General features: G+C 45.9%; 2 protein-coding genes and 1 long non-coding RNA gene across 3 annotated transcripts in view; 1 reads left to right on the forward strand and 2 right to left on the reverse strand.

Annotated features, from left to right (window-relative positions):
- Positions 1 to 8,113, reverse strand: part of ALS2CL (ALS2 C-terminal like) — a 100,714-nt gene extending 92,601 nt beyond the window's left edge. The window contains exon 1 of the mRNA XM_019529628.1: positions 7,792 to 8,113. The gene's annotated coding sequence lies outside the window, so the exon portion shown is untranslated. The remainder of the gene's footprint in view (positions 1 to 7,791) is intronic.
- TMIE (transmembrane inner ear) overlaps positions 1 to 12,024 on the forward strand; it is a 46,170-nt gene that overhangs the window by 17,758 nt on the left and 16,388 nt on the right. The window contains exon 2 of the mRNA XM_019529665.1: positions 4,113 to 4,230. Within this exon, the coding sequence (XP_019385210.1) occupies positions 4,113 to 4,230 (118 nt within the window). The remainder of the gene's footprint in view (positions 1 to 4,112; positions 4,231 to 12,024) is intronic.
- The window catches only part of LOC109306326, a 14,856-nt gene continuing 11,190 nt past the window's right edge, over positions 8,359 to 12,024 (reverse strand). Inside the window, exon 3 of the long non-coding RNA XR_002099943.1 lies at positions 8,359 to 8,958. This is a non-coding gene — a long non-coding RNA (uncharacterized LOC109306326). The remainder of the gene's footprint in view (positions 8,959 to 12,024) is intronic.

Below are 12,024 nucleotides of genomic sequence, written 5' to 3' on the forward strand. Positions count from 1 at the left end.
CCTCTGCCTCAGCTACAGCAAGAAATGGGATCCATGGTTTCCACTGCCTGGAAAAAAATGCTGTCACCACCAAGCTAGATGGGATGTTGAGGGTTTTTTTTAAAGAACAATCATCATAATTAAGACTCGATCACTATTATCAAAGTTGTTCCAGTTGGCATCGATTGTTCAGTGGAACAGGCAAAGGAACGAGCTCCTCAGCTTGGGGGTCCAGGCCTGTGCCCAGATTTCAAAAGGATCTGGTTCATGCCTTGCCCCAATTGCCATTTAATTACCCACACAAACAGGAGCTTGCCCCAGAAAACTCAATGGGGTGATGGAAGGGCAGTCTGCTAAACGTGGGTACCAACCCTTGCTCTGCATTCAGCTTGAAAAGTGGGCTCTTGCCTGCGGGCGAGTGCACTGACCGCTTATTATAAGGGGCTATTTTCCTCCTGTCGCACATATGTGCAGCCTGATGTGACTTTATAACTGAGCTTAAAAGGGAAAGGATGAAAAACCTGAGCAGAGAGAAGGGCCTAGGGGTCTCTGAGGGATGGGGCTTTGGCCTATGCTCTCTGCTCGCTATTTCTGACTGCTCCCGACCCATCGTCCTGGCTTTTGTGACTCCTTATCTCCAACTCCCATGCATTGAATGGGGAGCTTCCTCCAAGCAGAGGATCCCACCAGGCAGCAAGGTGGTAGAGACTATGTCTACACCCCTCCCTGCCAACAGTGGACCTGCCACAGGGCAAACAAGCCTTTACCCACTCAGTCACCAAAGACCAGAAGTTAGTAACGGCAGACGGCTTGGGAGTGACCCTGCATAGCTTGAAGAGTACTGAATGTACTCCCAACTCTTCTCCAAAGCTTTCCCCCCCATGCTCAAGGCTGCTGCTGAGCTGCCCACCTTGTCTAATTGCAGGGAGTTCATGTGTGCAAAGGAACAAATGAGTGGACGGGCTGGATTTCCTTAGCCATAATCCCTTTGCAACAGAAGAACTGCTCTACTATTTTTCTGTAGTCAAAAAAATGAGTGAAAGCCAAGAACTGACATTTTCCGAGGGCCTCAAGTCTAATGAGTGGTCTCATGAGTCTCAAACAGTTGCGAACTATTGGGCTAAACCTTAGTTTGGACTTATGCTAAAGGCCACCCCACTCGATCCACCTGTAAATGGGCATCTGGCCAGGCAACTGGACAGGATGCTGACAACATCACTCCCTTGTGTGTCATTAGCTACAGAAACCAGCAGGTCTTAAAAGTGGTAGCCTGCTGGCCATTATCAGGTGAGTGGGCCTTTGATGCGTCCTCTGCCATTGTGAGACCAGCCCCAATGGATACGACAATGGACTTTGTACACAATAGTCACGGGTGCTGCTTAAACCAGTTTCCAGAAGCTTTGTCCTTCAAAACCACCACTGCAGAAACCAACCTTGGAGCCAGATGGATCAAAGACCCACTCAGAGCAGCAGTCATAAGCCAACCCGAAGTGTCCCACTGCTGTATTTCTCTGGTGGGTAGGGTTGGTTTTAGGCTGCTTCTTCAAAAGCAGCATTAGGTCAGTGTAGACCTAGTCCATAAGGTCATCAGAGACAGAAACTGGTGTGCTCCACTGTAGGCTTGTGCAGGGTCTAGAGAGGTAACAGGCACCTGATCTCAGCTTGGTCCTCCTCTGGGTGTTGCAATGGGGTTAGATCAAGGGTGGGGAAAATGGTAGGTGGGTTAGTTGGAAGTAGCAAATTATGGAACGACAGCAGCTGATCGATAATTATTGCTATAAATCCAGATTTGTTGCTTCATCCTCCAAAAGCCCCAGTGAAAAGGACAAATTCAATGGCCTCAGAAGTGGAAAGTGTCATCAAATCATTCAATTTAGCCCCAGATGAGTAGAAAAAAGCTGGCTGGTTAATTCAAGTCCATGCCATAAGGGGGACAAACTTGCAACCTCCGCTTTGCTCTATCCAGTCCTGCCCTTGATGGAAATGGTGTTTTTGTCCCAATTTAGGCTGAGCTGGGGCCCAGAGAGCTGGTAGAGAGGATGGTAGCAAAGTTTTCATAGAGGGCTAGTAAGGGGAGTTGGATAACTCCCCCACTCCATATTCTTGCTGTGCCAGAACAGTTGTGTACAGCCTGTCCACAGCATTCAGGGATTCATACCTTCCTCCTCTCCCAACAAGATCTCTCCCAGCTGAGATCTCTGGATTTGCCACAGCCTGGAGAGTCTGTACCAACATATCTCCTCATCCATATGGTTTTTGACATCACTATTTGGAAACCAGAGTTCCCTACGAAACTTCAAAAGAGACATTCAGCACAAAAAAGATTGCCAACAACCACCTTATCCTCTATTAGGCATAATGTACTGTATTACAAGTAAAAGGAATCAAAACTCGTGGAAGAGGTGACTCTTTTATTAGACCGACCGGATATTTGCAGACAAATTATTTTATTTATTTGCAAGCTTTCAGGCACGTTCACCCTTCATCAGGCAGAGGAGAGAGCAGAGATTGTAAAAGTTCTCCTAGGCAGAAATGAAAATTCATATCCGTATTGCAAGCAACATGCTCCCCCCGTGCTTTCCTATAAAATGCATTTCCATGGAGCTTTTTAATATAGCCACCAGATGGTGCTCGGCCACTGCTCTTGATGGCTTAAAAAAAGGTAGAGAAGCCAATAAATGGAGCGAGTGGATGAACGTGCAAACAGATGCGAGGGCATGCACACGTGGGCATGGTGTCTGCCTCTGCCATGGACCGGTTCCTCTTGTATCTGATCCCCCCAAAAACGTATGCTGGCCACCCATTTTCTCCCACATTTGTTACATGGTCTAATGATGGTTTTTCCTCCTGCAGTGATCTGGCTGGGTAGGAAAGCTAAACCAGTAGCTCAGGTATGGGAAGCTTGCTAAATAAGAGACATGGCTTTTTGCCCAGGGCTCTGAACCATGGTCTTTGGAGGTCTAGTTCAAGGCCAGCTGTGGCCAGTTCCTCTACAACCCCGGGCAGGGGCACTGAGTCATAGAGAACTAGGATGGGGAGGGACCTTGAGAGGTCATCCAGTCCCACCCCCTGCCTGAGGCACACTCATCCCTATACAAATCCCTCAACTAACTTCTTAGCAGAACCACAGAGGTCACTTCGGATGAGAACAAAGAAAGCACTTGAGTGGAACCGAGGTTCCCGAATACCATATTATTGCCTGCTTAACTCTCTCCAAACTCTGGAGCTGCAAAGGCAGGGGACTCTGGGGACTGTCCAGAATTGCACCAACTAGAGCAGCTCAGGACTTGGTTCATGCTGAAGTCAGATGGGGAGCCAGGTGCTTCTCTGTCCAAGTCCCCAAGCCTTGTGATCCAATAGGGTGAACAAGCTTCACATGCCATGCCAAGATCAGGACCCTCAGAAAAGCAGTTTCTTCCACTTCCCTTGAAGATAAGGCTGGAGGAGGTGGTAGCAAGGCAGGCCTTTGACATAATAGCCTGGTGGTTTGAGCACTCACCTAGGAAGTGAAAGGCCTGGGTTATACACGTCCATTGGACTACATTGCCTGCTCATAGGGAGTGGGGGCAGGCAGTCTCTACCCAACTTGTTGGAGATGCATCACTCTGCAAAGAACTCAGGGTTATGGCACCAGAACAAGGAGGGCATTAGCTTTCTAATCTAGTGGTTGCAACACTCACATTGACGTGACACTTGACATGTAGTCAAGTCCTTTCAGGTATAAGGCGGATCAGAACCTGCATCTTCTCCTCCTCCGGTGAGTAGGCAATGAACTGCTAACTAAAAGGGTCAGACAGGGCTCTTTGGGTGCATTTTAGGGCTCCCAAACCTACAAGGATGCTCTGAGAGCCCTGCTAGAGTTTGGGCATGAGCTATGAAGCCCTGTCAAGCTGTGAGCACTTCTGGGCACGGCCAGCGGCCAACATGTAAAGCATCTTAGGGGAGTTGAATTAAACACCTGGACACCAGCACCAAGGCTAAGTTTCACACCGAGGTGCTTTAAGCCTATTTGCAAATCAAGTCCCAAGAGCTGGGAATTGCCCTGGGTGCAACAGCTTAGGCATTTGTGCTCTTCTTACAGGGATGTTTGCAATTCTCACACCACTCTTCTTCTCTTCCTTCCCCACCTCCAGGCCACCACAGAGCCTCCAAAAAAGAAGCCAGATCCTGTCACTTCAGAGACGGTGGTTTTCTGGGGGATGCGCCTCTGGCAGGTGGTTGGAGTCTTTGCCATCTTCGTCCTATCAGTCAGTAAGTTATTTTCTACCCTCCTAGCTCACCCTGGCACCATCTCACCTGCCAACCCCTGCTGACCCCATCAGACTCAGGGAAAACCACCACTGGGGTCAACAAAAATGGGATGGGGTTCTTCCTCTGGCATTACTGAATTAGTCTTCAGTAGATTGGGATGGGATTTTGAAAGGAAAGTTTGAGAAATCCAGGTTTGCATTGTGCCAGAAGCCAGACTAGGTCATCATAATGGCTCTGACCTTCCCTTGGACATGGCCCTTAACCTCTTGGATGGCTTTAGGTGTCGTGACCTTCCCTTAACCTCTTGAATGGCTTTGTGTCCCAGATTCCTCAATCTATGCATATCTCTTTGGGGAAAGAATGAGATTTGAAATGTAGACAGGACCTTCATTCAAAGACTTTGCTAGTTGTAGTTTCACTGGTAGACAACACTCTCAGTGGGGAGACAGCTTGCATGATAATAACTAAATAGTTTTAATTTTTGTTTTTTAAATAGCTTGTTCTAGACTGGGGTCAGGAGAGTTTGCAAGCACATAAGACCCCCTCTGGGCCACCTGGCAGGCACCCTCCTCCTTTGACAGCAAACCCTTAATCGTACTCTTTGAAAGCAGTTTTTCAATCACTATATGGGGACTTCATCTAGACCACATTTCCTTAGCATCAAAAGCCTATTTCACAAGCTACCTGTCTCACATGACTTTCTAAAGTAAGGATGAATCATTTCTACTGGTTCACTCTTATCCAATAGGCCTGTTATGCTGCCAAGGCAGGTATCTATACAGGTTTGAATATGACTAGCTCTTGACAGACCCACGTTGGCTTTTTTTTTTTAAATCAGCTCCTTGTTCTCAAAATGCTTACAAATCGATAACCAAATACTTTATTCCACTATCTTTCCCAGTATCAGTTAAGCTGACTGATCTATAAATTCCCCAAGGGCTCTTCATTCCTCTTTTTTAATAGATAAGTATTATGTTAGTCCTTCTTTAGTCCTCTGCCATCTACTTTGTCTTCCACTCAGAGAGTCATTAATGGTTCAGATTACTCACGAACTAGCTGAAGCAATCTAGATGACTTTTATCAGGCCTCACTAGCTTGAACACAACCAGCTGATCTAAATAGTCCTTAGCCTGATTTTTCTCCATTTCAGTCCATGCTCCTTAGCCCCGGTGAAAATTAAGTACCCAGTCATCTTTTTATGCACAGACTATACACAAAGGAAGCACTGAAGACTTTGGGTTTCCCTACATCATCTGTTATTTAATGGGGAAAAAGAGCAAGTAAGGCCTACATATTCTCATGAGGTTCAACAAGGACAACTGCAAAATCCTGCACTTAGGAAGGAGCAGTCCCATGCGCCAGTGCAGGCTGGGGCTGACGGGCTGGGCAGCAGCTCTGCAGAAAAGTACCTGGGGGTGACAGTGGACAAGAAGATGGACATGAGTCAACACTGTGTCCTTGGTAACAAGAAGGCTACTGGCATCCTGGGCTGCACTGGTAGAAACGTTGCCAGCAGATGGAGGGCAGTGATTCTTCCCTCTATTCAGCACATCTCTAATCCATGTCCAGTTTTGGGCCCTCACTACAGAAAGGATATGGACACATTGGAGAGAGACCAGCGGAGGGTAATGAAAATGGTTTGCGGGCTAGGCATGGGCAACTGGTGCCTCCTGAGCATGGGGGGCACCAGATCACCAATGGGGGGGGCAGCAGCCGATCACTGAGCCAGCAGGAAAACTGGATGTGCACTTCCAGTTTCACAGCTGGCACTTCCAGGGGGTGCACGTGCACCCACTATGCATCACCAATGAGGCGCACACGACTTGCAAGGAGGAGCTGAGGGAACTGGGCTTAGTCTGCAGAAGAGAAGACTGAGGGGGCTTCACCTCCCTGCAGGAGGTTGCAAAGAGGATGGAGCTGAATGATCCTCCCATGAGACTCCACTTACCAGATCCCTTAGATTGCCAAAGTCTATTTAATTGCAACTCAATGGTCTTCTTCTGTTGCTCTCATTCCTTCCATTACTCACTAGCTGCTACATTTCCCTGCCTTCTGCCTCATTTCAAACTAACGCACTGTCTACTCAGACAACTACCCCTGTACACAAAATAAAAGACTGGGAGAGAAGAGCTGCTCCCCCAGAAATTTCCTCTGCCTTCTGGAAGAAAGTTGCCCCAACACAGTCTAAGAACTTGAACATTTTCCTTTTCTAATAGACATCTGGGTTAAGATCTCAGGAACAACCTGTCCTGCCTCTGATAAGGTGTTCAATACCAGATCCCTATCACAATATGGCCCCTACTCCTTTTCCTCTTTGATCATCACCCAGAGACATTCAAGGAGCCTGCCTCATTGTTCCTGAACATCAAAGCAAGTATATTCAAGTCTCCTCCCTTTCTCTTTTCCCCACCTATTTCCTGACCAAGCTGTGATTTCACCCACCAGGTCTCTGCTGATGCTATACACCCACCTTCATTGTTCTTATCCAATTAACACAGTCATTCACCCCAGGCATCAAACAAAGTTCAAAGAAACCAAAAGTCGAAAGAGTCATACTGCCAAAAATCCTGGGATTCAAATAAAAAACTAAGACAATGCATTTCAAAGATAGTAAGCGTGTACTTAAGATTTTAAATGATCCTTCTGTTATGAGTCCTTAAGGGTCACAAGCCTGGTTCAAGCAAGCATGAAGTACCAAATGCCCCCTTCCTTTGTCTTTCAAAAAGGGAAAGATGCTGAATTTCTCATAATCCTATGACTGAAGGAGCTGAAGCATTGAGAAAAAAAGATTCAAGCTAAAATCCCAAGAACCGCCAGATGCATATAACAAATGCGTATGCACCAAGGTGCACCATTTTAGCATCAGAAAGGAAAAGATGACTCAGAATAAAGTCCCGAGAACTGCCAGTTGCATATAACAAATGTACATGCACCAAGGTGCAGGATTTAAGTGTAATAGAGCAATCAATGAGTTTTTGGTGACCGTGTAGCAGTATTGGAGGCAAGAATCAAACCCAGTCAAGTGAGGAAATCTCTCACAAGTAATGAGGGCTAAAGCCCAGCTCCTCAGAAATACTGAAGTACATAAACCCCACTGAAAGCAAAACCTAAGATCTCTTCGGGGCATTAAGCGATTTTTGATTCACAGATCACTGAGCCATGGGCACTCAAATTCAAACGCACGCAGCCACAGCCACGCATCACCCAAGAGACCCAAACTGTTGTGTCAGTGCAACACATGGTTTATTTTTGCAGGGCAGGAACATTATGGCAGAGGCATTTCCTGGTCTGCAGCTCTGGATAAAGCTCTGTTTCCCCTCAACAGCCAAATAATAAACCAAAGGAAGCCAAAGAATTGGAGGAGTTTCAAAGATAAAAGGGACGTTTTAAATGCATCTATTGATTTTTCACTTGAGGGATTTGACTGATTCTGTGAAAGTGAGAGAGAAACCCTGCAGAGTAACACTTATCCCCCAAGAAGCAAAGTGATCTCAACCAGAGCAAGATGGCTTAGAAAGTAGTAACACTGCCAAAACCAGAATGAAGAGAATCAGCCCTCACCAGCTTCACCCCTCTGGCTCCTGCAAGGTGCCTCTCTCCTCCGGAGTCCACCCTCCAGACACACTGGTGGTTCCCCAGGTTGGGAGCAGAGGCGTCCCACCTCTGAGCGGACGTGCACAGCTCGGTCTCAGCTGAGCTCCAGGATCTGCCCTTGGGGTCCTGGCCTCAGTCCAGATCAACTTTGTTGTGTGCTGCTTTCAGCTGGAGTATTGGCTCAAGGAGGGTCTTTCTGTCTAGGTTCACCAATTGACTTGTGCTCTTGCCTGGGTTTCCAAAGCACTGTTAGCTATTAGCCAGAAGGAGATTGCGTCGGGCTTCTCTATCTCGCCCAGAGGAGGAGCATCTTTCACAGGGCTTCGGGAGGCTGTCTGATCAGAGTCCTGCCCCAGCTCCCATTGGCTGGACAGCCACACCTGCTTCATCAGGTATTTGCTTTTAAGCCTTATGGTTTCTAGCCTGTGCTCTTTAAAACCTCAGGCAGGTGGCAGCCTTGGATCACAAATGCAATTGCAGTGCTCAGTCTGGATCCCAGAACTGCAGTCTTATCAGATGCCAGGCTTACTGTAAAAAAAAAACAAAAAACCCCAAACTTCAAAGTGCCTTTATTATACTGCAGGCAGCATCTCAGCCAATGCTATGGACATTGCAATTTATGTAGCTAACAAGGTTAGTGCGAACAAACATGTGGAAAGGGATAATGAGCATTGCTCCTCAGAGCTCCAGACAGCAATTAGAAAGCAGGATGTAGGGAGCAGATGATTTTCCCTCTGCTACTGCAGGAGTCTTACACTCTCCTCTGAAGCACCTGGGGCTGGTCCCTGCCAAGGACAGAACAGGGGAGGAGATGGACCTCCACGTCTACCTTTTGCTACTGTTTCAATCAGTCTTCCCAGACTGTAATGCTCCTCGAAAGGAAAGGTGTCCTGGGTATATGCGGTCCTCTAAGCTGCAATGGTCATCCTCTGGATTTCACGGACAGAGACATAAACTCTCAAAAAATGCATTACTGGCTCTGTCTGTGGTTATATGAGTCTTCTTCATTTCAGCGTTAAGCCAATTTCAAAGAGGAAGCATTAAGCAATTTGGTAGATTTTCATTCCTATTAAAATGTTTTGATCTGTGTCTTGTAAGAGACAGTCTTCATAGTTTCTATGGGGAACCACATCTCTGAAAAGAAAGAATGAAATATAAGATCATTTAAAAAATGAAATAAAAGATGATATACAGATATGTGTATATGAATGTCACATATTTGTAAACCTGATACACATATATATAGACATGATATTTTATTATATATTAATAAGGATGAATAGATAGACAGATATGAAAAGAATGGGATATAAGATCATAAGAATGAAATAAAAATCATATACATATATGTGTGTCTATGAATGTCACATATATACACAAACATGACACATATTTATAGACACAATATTTACTGATAGATCGATAAATAGATAAATAGATAGATATTGATGAGGACAGATAGATATGAAAAGAAAAAATGGAATATAAGATCATAAGAATGAAATAAAAGATCATATACATATACACATAAACATACATATGTGTGTCTATGAATGTCACATATATACAAACATGATACACACACATATATATAGACATAATATTTTATTATATATTGATAAAGATAGATAGATAGATATTATATGGCATATCCTGCACACAACAGGCTTTCCCCTGGCTTTTAACTTGATCTGCTTAGCAGATGGTGAAAGTCTGCCCTGCCTTGTGTACTTTCAGACATGGTAATGAAGACTGGCTAGTCTGAATACTCTAACAAGATCATAGGCTTTTAAACCCTAGCCAAGACAGCAGCCAACTTCACATAATCACTTTTGATCAGTTCACAGCCTGTTGGTTCACAACAAAGGAGGCCCCAGCCCTGCCCCAGTGCATACCAATGATAACAGCTTTGGATGGACCTGGCAGTCCTTCTGGGGAGGGTGGGGAAGATAAGGGGACAACGGATCACATGGAGTTTGTAGGAGAGATATCCTGGGAGGTAGTTGAGCTCCACCCCAGGTTTACCTTATCCAGTCGGTCTGGCTGGTTTTCCTGAGTGGGACTTGGAACTGGAAAGCCAAGACCAACCTGTCAGCGGGTTTGATACTAATGCTGAACCCTTAAGTTACAGGGGTGTAGGTTGTAGCCATGTTGGCCTAAGGACCCCAAAGCTTGCTAAAACATTTTTTTTCCAACTATTTAAATTGGTCTAATAAAAGATACCAGATTCACCCAAAGAACCTTGTCTGCCTAACTCTAAGCTAGCATTTTTCATCAGCGAATCTCAGTGAGCGTTACCAAACAGATCTGTCTCATTCTTCTTGTAGTATCTGGGATGCACGGACCTAGCAGATTCCTGGATGCTTATATTAACTTTAGTTTCTTCAGTTCACTTATAATGGCTTCATACATGCATAATGATTGGCTTGGGCTATGTCTGTGGCTCCATTCTCCCTCTAGCCTTCTTCTTCACCCCCGTCCTCAACAAGCCCTGATCACTTTTTGATTCCCACTCCAATGGTCCTGCTATCATTGCACTCCTTGTTTTACAGATGGGGAAACTGAGGCTGGGGCAATAAAATGAGTTGCTTAAAATCACCCTGCAGGCTAGTGGCTAGGTGAGAGATTGACCCCCATGTCTCATAAGTGCCAGTCCAGTACTGTCCCCTAAACCACACGGCCTCTGCATTGGATGAAGTCAAGGATGCCCTCCAGGTTACACATGGGGTATTCTGGGGTCTTAAGTTGACAGTGTATGTCATGTTATGAAGCTATCCATGCCTCATGATATTAGCAATGGGTGCAGATGCCTGCACATCATTCACAAGAGAAACCCAGAGATTTCAGATAGGAATCCAGAGTGTCGAGGCTGTTCTGCCCTGTTATGGGCTTGCTGAGTTCTTTGCAAGAATTGCTCTAATATTTTTCCATCATCAAGAAACAAGTGAAAACTGACAGCTGGCATTTTCTGAGAGATGTCTTGAGTCTAAGAAGGGGGTCTTGGAGTCTGATGAGGGGTCCGATGTAGAACCACTGCTGTAACTGAGCAAATCTATTCATAGGCATCGGCTATTTTATTCCCTGGCACTGTCAAAGCTATTCAAATTAAACTGCTTGGGCCATTTATTCCAGGCAGAATACTGCATTTGAAGCACGATGGGTTTTATGTACCTACTCCTCGCTGCCGGTGTTGAAGTATAAATGCTAAGCACAAGATTTACCCCATTACATAACCATTATGCTTTGGCCACAAAACTGCCCAGATGTTTCTGCTAGTGTGCAGGCTTTCAGCAAGCTGTGAAGAATGGGGAATGGCTCGAGTGTGTTTTACAAGGGGGCTCATAACAGAGGCTTTCTATCTGCAAATGCTTCTGCTGCGGCAGCAGAGAAGAAGTGTTGCTCCATGAAACTTCATCTGCAGTGGGTGGTAAATATTCATCTGAAAGTGCCGAACAGAACGGCATGTGGTTAATTTATTTCTACCTGCTACTGGGTGGGACATTATATATGTTCACATGGGTGTGCTTCATGGCTTGTAGAGGCCCGTAATGGAGCTGTAAGACCAAATTCTAATGATGCTAATAATCATGGCCAACATTGGGGTACCCACATCCAGAACCCAGCCCAACATTCAAAGACCCTAAGTCTGCTACCAGCCTCGGGACCTGGTTCATAATATAGCTGCCTACATCACTCTGTAGAGCACGGCCAGTCAGCTCGGCGGCAGTACCACCTGAATGGTGTTGGAGGTGTTGTTTGCAGTTCGGGGGGTAGCCACCCAGAAACCAGAAACAATATAGTTGTGTTCATGTGATGTTGTAAGTAGGATCATGGCAGGGGGCATGGCCCTCTACCCGAGATCTCTAGAGCATATTTTAGCAACCTTATACAAAAGCAGGATGTTAGCCACTGTGGTCGTTACCTAAGATAGGTTTCGATGTGATGTCTCGTGTTGTGTCAGGGTTGACGGTAGTTTTACTGAGCGTTTAGGTTATGGATTTGTCTAGGATGGCTTAGATAGGGATGTTTCTGTCTCAGGCAGGGGGTTGGACTAGATGAGCTCTGGAGGCCCTACATCTGGGAAGATCACTCAGCAAAATCCGAGCTGTCGCAATGCTTTCTCTCGTGCGTGAATGACCTCTACCTGACTCAAGAAGTCTATGGGCCAACGAGAGGCAAAGCGCTGCTCGACCTGGTACT

This window comes from Crocodylus porosus, unplaced genomic scaffold, assembly GCF_001723895.1.
Source record: "Crocodylus porosus isolate Cpor-Errol unplaced genomic scaffold, CroPor_comp1, whole genome shotgun sequence".
In the NCBI taxonomy this organism is placed as follows: domain Eukaryota; kingdom Metazoa; phylum Chordata; order Crocodylia; family Crocodylidae; genus Crocodylus; species Crocodylus porosus.